General features: G+C 38.5%; 1 protein-coding gene across 1 annotated transcript in view; it reads left to right on the forward strand.

The window, feature by feature from the left end:
* The first annotated feature begins 1,071 nt into the window (after nt 1–1,071).
* The window catches only part of wu:fc46h12 (uncharacterized protein LOC568958 homolog), a 35,053-nt gene continuing 25,664 nt past the window's right edge, over nt 1,072–10,460 (forward strand). The window contains exon 1 of the mRNA XM_061890657.1: nt 1,072–3,088. Within this exon, the coding sequence (XP_061746641.1) occupies nt 2,991–3,088 (98 nt within the window). The 5' untranslated portion in view covers nt 1,072–2,990. The remainder of the gene's footprint in view (nt 3,089–10,460) is intronic.

Genomic DNA, 10,460 nt, shown 5'->3' on the forward strand with positions numbered 1-10,460 from the left:
TACATGTAAATATTGCAGCGTCAGCCATTTTGGCACTTGACTTTTGTTGACTGTTAGCATTCTAATGCTAGCATGTTGTTATTAGCACACTAGAATGTTTTTGTTTTTTTCCGGAAATCTTGCAGATATACACCTAAGAGTCATTTATTTTGGTACCTGAAACATGCTTACTGTTAGAAAGGTTATGTTAGCATTTAAGCTTTTTCAGAAAATCCTCACAATTTCTACCGAAATGTAATTTTCTAATATGTATCTCACATTGTTTTCTGCCTCTAAAAACTTGAATTATTCTCTATAAAATGTGTTTTGTGTTATCATTTTTGGGTGTCTGGAACAGATTAATTGGATTTAATTTGAGTTTTTCATACGAGTTGGTCGTCGTCGGAACGGAATAACAACAAAAACCGAGGTACCAGTGTACTATATATCCTAGACTATAAGCCGCTCCTTTTTTTCACTCTTTGAATCCTTTGGCTTTAAAAATGGTGCAGCTAATTAACAGATTTTTCTCCGCGAACAGCCATAATGTTTTGTATTTAACAAATAGTCGTCATACAACACCTGCAGAGAAAAGGTGTGTTATTTTTGGTGCTACGGCGCTATCTTTTGTACAAGTCTACAGTATTTCCTTCTCTTTCCTTGAACCAGAAGTACAAGTGCAATGTTTGTAAGTTTTACAATATAACTAAAACAATTTATACTTACTAAACCATCCCATGTGTGATGTCTGTAGGAGGGTTTTCATGCATATTTGTACATGCTATTGTAATGTAATCAAGCCAGCATGGTTCAAGTTGTAAGAAAAAAGTAGCAGATTATTGTCTGGTATTTACGGTAAAATACAAACCCCAAAACCAGCGAAGTTGGCACGTTGTGTAAATTGTAAATAAAAACAAAATACAATAATTTGCAAATCTTTTTCAACCTATATTCAATTGAATAGACTGCAAAGATGAGATATTTATTGTTCAAACTGATAAACTTTGTTTTTTTTTGCAAATATTAGCTAATTTGGAATTTGATGCCTGCAACATGTTTCAAAACAGCTGGCAGAAGTGGCAAAAAAGACTGACAAAGTTGAGGAATGCTCATTAAACACTTATTTGGAACATCTCATAGGTGAACGGGCTAATTGGGAACAGGTGGGTGCCATGATTAGGTATTAAAGCAGCCTCCATGAAATGCTCAGTCATTCACAAACAAGGATGGGGCGAGAGTCACCACTTTGTGAACAAATGCGTGGGAAAATTGTCCGACAGTTTAAGAAAAACATTTTTCAACAAGCTTTTGCAAGGAGTTTAGGGATTTTACCATCTACGGTCCGTAATATTATCAGAAGATTCAGAGAATCTGGAGAAATCACTGCATGTAAGCGATGATATTACGGACCTTTGATCCCTCAGGGGATACTGCATCAGTGTGTAAAGGATATCACCACATGGGCCCAGGAACACTTCAGAAAACCACTGTCAGTTGGTCGCTACATCTGTAAGTGCAAGTTAAAACTCTACTACGCAAAGCGAAAGCCATTTATCAAGATAGATCGCTAGATAGATAGATAGATAGTACTTTATTGATTCCTTCAGGAGAGTTCCTTCAGGAAAATTAAAATTCCAGCAGCAGTGTACAGAGTTGAGATCAATTTAAAAAAGTAAAAAGTAAATAATGGGGGTTTAAATGGAAACAAAATAGAGAAATATTACAATAAGAATAAAAAATAAAAAGCAACAATGGGAATACAAATATAACAGTAAAATAAGACTATAACAAGACAAAGTAGGCAGTAGTGACCATGCCATGAAAACGTATTGCACTGTTATTGTTTTGCATCCCCTGTCATCCAAGTACCCCCCGACAACATCAACAACACCCGGAAACGCTACCGACTTTGCTGGGCCTGAGCTCATCTAAAATGGACTGATGCATAGTGGAAAAGTGTTCTGTGGTCTGACGAGTCCACATTTCAAATTGTTTTTGGAAACTGTGGATGTCGTGAACAAAGAGGAAAAGAACCATCCGGATTGTTATAGGCGCAAACTTCAAAAGTCAGCATCTGTGATGGTATGTGGGCGTATTCGTGCCCAAGACATGGGTAACTTACACATCTGTGAAGGCACCATTAATGCTGAACATATGTTGCCATCCAAGCAACGTTATCATGGACGCCCCTGCTTATTTCAGCAAGACAATGCCAAGCCACGTGTTACAACGGCGTGGCTTCGTAGTAAAACTGCCTGTAGTTCAGACTTGTCTCCCATGGAAAATGTGTGGCACATTGTGAAGGATAAAATTCCACAACGGAGACCCCAAACTATTGAACAACTTAAACTTTACATCAAGCAAGAATGGGAAATAATTCCACCTGAAAAGCTTCCAAAATTGGTTTCCACAGTTTCTAAACGTTTACTGAGTGTTGTTAAAAGGAAAGGCCATGTAACACACAGGTAAAAATGCCCCTGTGCCAACTTTTTGCAATGTGTTGCTGCCGTTTAATTCTAAGTTAATGATTGTTTGCAATTAAGTTTCTCCGTTCGAACATTGAGTATTTTGTATTTGTAGTCCATACAATTGAATATAAGTTAAAAAGGATTTGCACACCATTGTATTATGTTTTTATTTACCATTTACACAACAAGCCAACTTCACTTGGTTTTGGGTTTTGTACATTTAAAAAAGTAGCTCAGGGGCATGATGAATGTGGAGAAAAATCGTGTAATTGTTAAATATTCACTGAGCAAAATGCAATTTTTACAACTTCAAAACCCAAACATATTTTTAAAGACGCAAAGGTTTGTTTTATTTCTAAGTTGGCGTAAAGCTGGGTCTGTCTGAACTTCTTTCCCATGCCGCAGCCTTTCTTAATCCATTTACGACGGTTCTCGCTTCCAATGTTCCACTTTTGACCGCCAACGGTCCTTTTTAAGCCGGTCCTCAGTGAGACGGCGCAGACGGATTCCGCACAGCCGAGATCATATCAACCTGTTCCCACCATGGACCTGAAATTCCTGTTTACAGCCTCACTTGTTGTTCTAGGAGCAGCCCTCGCGATCTCGCCGGCAGACGCCACTGCACAGTGCAAAATTAAGTGGTAATATGGATTTATATTTCTTTCTATTTCTTTTTTTTTTTTTTAACATTGTAATTATTGAGTAAAGTATAACATGTCAGCATGTAATCAATTATTGTGTGTGTGTGTGTGTGTGTGTGTGTGTGGAGGGGGGGTTATTGCTAAATAAATTTGAGTTCACAGGAAAGAAAAAAGGTAAGTAATATATACAAAACCCAAAACTGTTGTAAATTGTAAATAAAAACAGAATATAATGATTTTTTTTTTTTTGTGCAAATAATTATTAACTTTAATGGCAGCAAGACATTGCAAAAAAGTTGGCTCGGGTGCATTTTTACCACTGTGTTACAGGGCCTTTCCTTTTTACAACGGGTGGTTTTAGCTCGGTTGGTAGAGCGGCGTGCCAGCAACTTGAGGGTTGCAGGTTCGATTCCCGCTTCCGCCATCCTAGTCAATGCCGTTGTGTCTTTGGGCAAGACACTTTACCCACCTGCTCCTAGTGCCACCCACACTGGTTTAAATGTAACTTAGATATTGTGTTTCACTATGTAAAGCGCTTTGAGTCACTAGAGAAAAGCGCTATATAAATATAATTCACTTCACTTCACTACAACACTCAGTAGACGTTTGGGAACTGAGGAGTTCAATGCAGTACTGCCTAAGGGATTGAAGGTCACAGGCCCTCAATGTTGGTTTTTCGGCACACGTGCAGGGATTTCTCCAAATTCTCTGAACCTTTTGATGATATTACGGACCGTAGATGGTGAAATCCTTAAAGGGGAACATTATCACAATTTCAAAAGGGTTAAAAACAATAAAAAATCAGTTCCCAGTGGCTTGTTTTATTTTTCGAAGTTTTTTTCAAAATTTTACATCTCCCGGAATATCATTGAAAAAAAGCTTTAAAGTGCTTGATTTTCGCTATTTGCGATGCGACTGTCCATTTCCCTGTGACGTCATACAGTGCAAACAAACAATGGCGGATACCACAGCAAGATATAGCGACATTAGCTCGGATTCAGACTCAGATTTCAGCGGCTTAAGAGATTCAACAGATTATGCATGTATTGAAACAGATGGTTGGAGTATGGAGGGAGACAGCAAAAACGAAATTGAAGAAGAAACTGAAGCTATTGAGCGAATAGCTATTGACGCTATTCGGCCATAGCATGGGTGTACCTAATGAAGTGGCCCATAGCATGGCGGCCTTATTAGCATCGCCGGTAAAATGTGCGGACCAAACGATCAGGACTTTCGCATCTTGTGACACTGGAGCAACTTAATTCATCGATCGGTAAGTGTTTGTTTCGCATTAAATGTGGGTATCTAGTTTCAAATGTACATACAGCTAGCCTAAATAGCATGTTAGCATCGATTAGCATAGCATGTTAGCATCGATTAGCTGGCAGTCACGCCGCGACCAAATATGTTTGATTAACACATAAGTCAACATCAACAAAACTCACCTTTGTGATTTCGTTGACTTAATCGTTACAAATGCATCTGCAGATTATCCATACATCTCTGTGCCATCTCTGTCTTAGCATCGCCGGTAAAATGTGCAGACACTCCGGCACAATCAATGGGGGTCTGGCGGCAGATTTCTTGCCAGTGGTGCAACTTGAATCCTTCCCTGTTAGTGTTGTTACACCCTCCGACAACACACCGACAAGGCATGATGTCTCCAAGGTTCCGAAAAATAGTCGAAAAAACTGAAAAATAACAGAGCTAAGACCCGGTGTTTGTAATGTGAAAATTAAAATGGCGTCTGTATTACCTCGGTGATGTCACGTTCTGACGTCATCGCTACAAGACCGATAAACAGAAAGGCGTTTAATTCGCCAAAATTCACCCATTTAGAGTTCGGAAATCGGTTAAAAAAATACATGGTCTTTTTTCTGCAACATCAAGGTATATATTGACGCTTGCATAGGTTTGGTGATAATGTTCCCCTTTAAATTCCTTGAAAAAGCTTGTTGAGAAATGTTGTTTTAAACTGTTCGACAATTTGCTCACACATTTGTTCACAAATTTGTGACCCTCGCCCCTGCTTGTTTGTGAACGACTGAGCATTTCATTGAAGCTGCTTTTGTATCCAATCATGGCACCCACCTGTTCCCAATTAGCCAGTTCATCTGAGATGTTCCAAATAAGTGTTCTTCAACTTTCTCAGTCTTTTTGCCACTTGTGCCAGCTTTTTTTGAAACATGTCGCACGCATCAAATTCCAATTGAGCTAATTTTTGCAAAAAAACCCCCCAAAGTTTAGCAGTTCGAATGTTAAGTTTCTTGTCTTTGCAGTCTATTCAATTGAATAGGATTCGCAAATCATTGTATTTTGTTTTTATTTACCATTTACACAACGGGCCAATTTCACTGGTTTTGGGTTTTTTTTAAAAATAAAATAAAAAAATGAAAGTGACTCCTGGACACTATTGATGTTGTGAAAATATTTAAAAGGATGTACAAATAGCTGTTTATAAAGGTAAGGGATACAGACAAAAGAAAAAAACTAACTATTTTGGTAAAATAACAGAGTTTTGTGTAAATGTAAACAATTTATAAAGATGTTATACTGTAGCAACAGTACCACCATAATGACCAACATCAAAATACAGACGCAGGTTTTATTTAACAAGAATATTTACTATTTTTGGCCACTGTTTTATTACACACCGTTTGAACAGTAACACTGTGTTTGACTATTTCATTGCCACCAAATGGAGCCACCGGTGGCACCCGTACCACATTGAGTTCACACATCTGTTTATAAAAGCAAACATAAAGTGATAAAAAAAAAAAAAAAAAATAACCAAAAAGTACATCTAAATTTTTGGAATCTGCGATTTTTTTTTTAATTATGACAAATAAATCCGATTAATTCTGGTCGTCATGAATGGTAGCACCCCACATACAACTTTTTGTTTTAATCATGTAAAGTTTTCGTACTTTTTAAATCAAGCTTGAATTTAATTTGATGCATGCTTGAACTACAATATGGACAATAAATTGTTCAAGAATTGATTGAATAATTTATTAAAATTCTATTTTGACTTTACATTGTAGATTTATAAAAATGTGTAACTCCGTTGGGGATTTTTTCACAGTAGCAGTCCAGCACCAACGGTGCGCCCTACAAGGGACAATTTATGTATTATTACATTTCGATAAGAAGCGCCTATCTATTATTAATTGGTATTTTACATGCACTGTTTGATACATATTTCATTAATGGCCAGAAAAAAGAACAGTATTTTCCGCTTCATCACTGCACATGACAGTCTTCAGTTCAGTTCCAGTTTAGTTGGAACATACTTAAAATGCAATGTAATGCATCACGTTTCCAGTCCGAAAAGGAGTAGGAAGAAACATATTTAATCCTACCCCTTTTCATACCTTAGCAATTGTATGCCATTTCCGTGTTCTCTGTAACAGAACACTGAATAAATAAAAACAAAATAAATACAAACCCCCTTTCCATATGAGTTGGGAAATTGTGCTAGATGTAAATATAAATGGAATACAATGATTTGTAAATAATATTCAACCCATATTCAGTATCATATTTGATGTTCAAACTAATAAAAATTTTTTTTTTTTGCAAATAATCATTAACTTTATAATTTGATGCCAGCAACAAGTGACAAAGAAGTTGGGAAAGGTGGCAAGAAATACTGATAAAGTTAAGGAATGCTCAGCAAACACTTATTTGGAACATCCCACAGGTGTGCAGGCTAATTGGAAACAGGTGGGTGCCATTATTGGGTATAAAAACAGCTTCCCAAAAAATGCTCAGTCTTTCACAAGAAAGGATGGGGCGAGGTACACCCCTTTGTCCACAACTGCGTGAGCAAATAGTCAAACAGTTTAAGAACAATGTTTCTCAAAGTGCAATTGCAACAAATTTAGGGATGTCAACATTTTCGGTCCATAATATCATCAAAAGGTTCAGAGAATCTGGAGAAATCACTCCACGTAAGCAGCATGGCCGAAAACCAACATTGAATGACCGTGACCTTCGATCTCTCAGACGGCACTGTATCAAAAACCGACATCAATCTCAAAAGGATATCACCACATGGGCTCAGGAACACTTCAGAAAACCATATTCACTAAATACAGTTCGTCGCAAGTTAAAGCTCTACTATGCAAAGCGAAAGCCATTCATCAACAACATCCAGAAACGCCGCCGGCTTCTCTGGGCCCGAGATCATCTAAGATGGACTGATGCGAAGTGGAAAAGTGTTCTGTGGTCTGTTAAGTCCACATTTCAAAGTGTTTTTGGAAATATTCAACATCGTGTCATCCGGACCAAAACTTTGCGACGGTTATCGACGCAAAGTTCAAAAGCCAGCATCTGTGATGGTATGGGGGTGCATTAGTGCCCAAGACATGGGTAACTTACACATCTGTGAAGGCACCATTAATGCTGAAAAGGTACATACAGGTTTTGGAACAACATATGCTAAATGCCGTCTTTTTCATGGACGCCCCTGATTATTTCAGCAAGACAATGCCAAGCCACATTCAGCTGTTACATTCTGTTACAACAGCGTGGCTTTGTAAAAAAAGAGTGAGGGTAATTTCCTGGCCCGCCTGCAATCCAGACCTGTCTCCCATCGAAAATGTGTGGCACATTATGAAGCGTAAAATACGACAGCGGAGTCCCAAGACTGTTGAACGACTGAAGCTCTACATAAAACAAGAATGGGAAAGAATTCCACTTTCAAAGCTTCAACAATTAGTTTCCTCAGTTCCCAAACGTTTATTGAGTGTTGTTAAAAGAAAAGGTGATGTAACACAGTGGTGAACATGTCCTTTCCCAACTACTTTGGCACGTGTTGCAGCCATGAAATTCTAAGTTAATTGTTATTTGCAAAAAATTATAAAGTTTATGAGTTTGAACATCAAATATCTTGTCTTTGTAGTGCATTCAACTGAATATGGGTTGAAAAGTATTTGCAAATCATTGTATTCCGTTTATATTTACTTCTAAGACAATTTCCCAACTCATATTGAAACGGGGGTTTGTACATTCTTGTGTAGCAGGTTGCACATCATTTTAGCTGTTTGCCATTGCACCAAATTGTTGAATTTCAGGAGTTTCCATTCAATGAATAAAGGGTTTGAATGTTCTTTACATCCAACATTATGTATTATTCTAACTAATCTTTTTTGTAACACCGTTAGTAAAAGAAGCGCTCATTTGTAGTTGTTTCCCCATAGTTCTGCACAATAGATCAGATATGGTCACACAGGCGAGCAGTAGAACATATGAAGTGATTTTGGGTCTAGAACATGTTTGGCTTTATTCATTATTGACGTGTTTCTTGCTACTTTATGAGATTTGAGATTTCCAATTCAATTTATTATCTATTAATACACCCCAAAAAATGCTTACTTTTACCCTTTCAATGTGTACTCTGTCTGTCGGCGGTATAGCTCGGTTGGTAGAGCGGCCGTGCCAGCAACTTGAGGGTTCCAGGTTCGATCCCCGCTTCCGTCATTCTAGTCACTGCCTTTGTGTCCTTGGGCAAGACCCTGCTCCCAGTGCTACCCACACTGGTATAAATGTAACTTAGATATTGGGGTTCACTATGTAAAGCGCTTTGAGTCACTAGAGAAAAAGTGCTATATAAATATACTTCACTTCACTACCTGTGTTTCTTTCCTACTGTTACCAAGTAGCATTATTTTAGTCTTACTGAGATTCAAAGATAGTCTGTTTTTGTCAAACCATCTTTTGAATGTGTTTAATTTGTATTATAACTGGTGACGGAGCAGGAAGGGGCTAAGAATATGTTTTGATAAAAAACATCCAATTAATTATTTGGTATTTTACATGCACTTCTTCATGCTTAGCGGGCCCTTCCCCACGGCGTATAACCTGCTCATCGGGAATACATATATCATTAATGTCCACAGTATTTTTTCGCCACAGTCTGGTGCAAATCTAAACATATTGTTGATATGTTTCACTCAAAACTAAATATTGTTATTTTTTTGTCAAAGGAGAACGTTGTATTGAATAATCGAATACCTACGCCGAACTGCGTGCAACAAGCTGGCAAAACAATGAATATATTTGTTCGGATATTTTTAATTCATGCATGCAGTGTACGTGTCTATTCCATTAGTTTTGTTTCTTTTTGTATCTAGTTTGATGTTTGGTGACATTTGCCACAGTGCGTTGCAGAGTGGAATCTTTGCAGATAACATCGCCGTGCATGAAACAACTTTCATGTGCTCCAGCGTGACAGCGTGAAACGGCTCATGAACCAATTAAACCGTGTCCAGCATGACGCCAAGTGAGGCGACTATATGTATAAATGTGTATGTGTACTAGAAATCTCTTGACTTCTCGATGTGACAACTATTTGAACAGAGCAGAGGCAGCTCCTCCACCTGTTAGCGGAAGTCAAGGTACTGCAGCTCCAGAACGAGGAGAAAGATCTGGAGCAGCGAGGGAACGACCCGGAGCAATATCAATTATTTAGTCATCACTGGACTAGAGATCAAGCCGATATCGTACGTGTACCCAAAAAGCTAGAGGAAGAATCAAATGAGAAACCAGGTAGCCTCCTTCCTGCAAAGAAGGGGAATATACATGGAGGTGCAGCGCATTAGGCCTGTCACCCGCTGCCCAAAAGAGCAAATGAAAGACCTGCCATCATAATGACATTTGGGAACAGGAAAATTAAAATTGCACTCACAAGCAAGGGCATAAACTAAAAGGTATAAATGTAGGCTTGTACCAAAATGTATTTCAATACTTTTCTAAAAAAGGGGATCACAAATCACAATACGAAGTTCCTGCAGTCCTGGGTTCAAATCCAGGCTCGGGATCTTTCTGTGTGGAGTTTGCATGTTCTCCCCGTGAATGCGTGGGTTCCCTGCGGGTACTCCGGCTTCCTCCCACCTCCAAAGACATGCACCTGGGGATAGGTTGATTGGCAACACTGAATTGGCCCTAGTGTGTGAATGTGAGTGTGAATGTTGTCTGTCTATCTGTGTTGGCCCTGCGATGAGGTGGCGACTTGTCCAGGGTGTACCCTGCCTTCCGCCCGATTGTAGCTGAGACAGGCGCCAGCGCCCCCCGCGACCCCGAAAGGGAATAAGCGGTAGCAAATGGATGGATGGATGGACAAATAAATAGCATTATTGTCTTTATTTCAACAAAAAAAACTTAGGGTACATTAAACATGTTTCTTATTGCAAGTTTGTCCTAAAATAAAATAATGAACATACTAGACAACTTTTTTTTTCTAGTAGTAAGTAAGCAAACAAATGTTCTTAATTTAGCTGAGGAAGTATGAAGTAACATTGTCAGGTAATGGTGGTGACTAACCCCAAGATGCAGAGATGGCAGGCTTGATGCAGGAAAACATGATTTA

Source organism: Nerophis ophidion, linkage group LG28 (assembly GCF_033978795.1).
Source record: "Nerophis ophidion isolate RoL-2023_Sa linkage group LG28, RoL_Noph_v1.0, whole genome shotgun sequence".
In the NCBI taxonomy this organism is placed as follows: domain Eukaryota; kingdom Metazoa; phylum Chordata; class Actinopteri; order Syngnathiformes; family Syngnathidae; genus Nerophis; species Nerophis ophidion.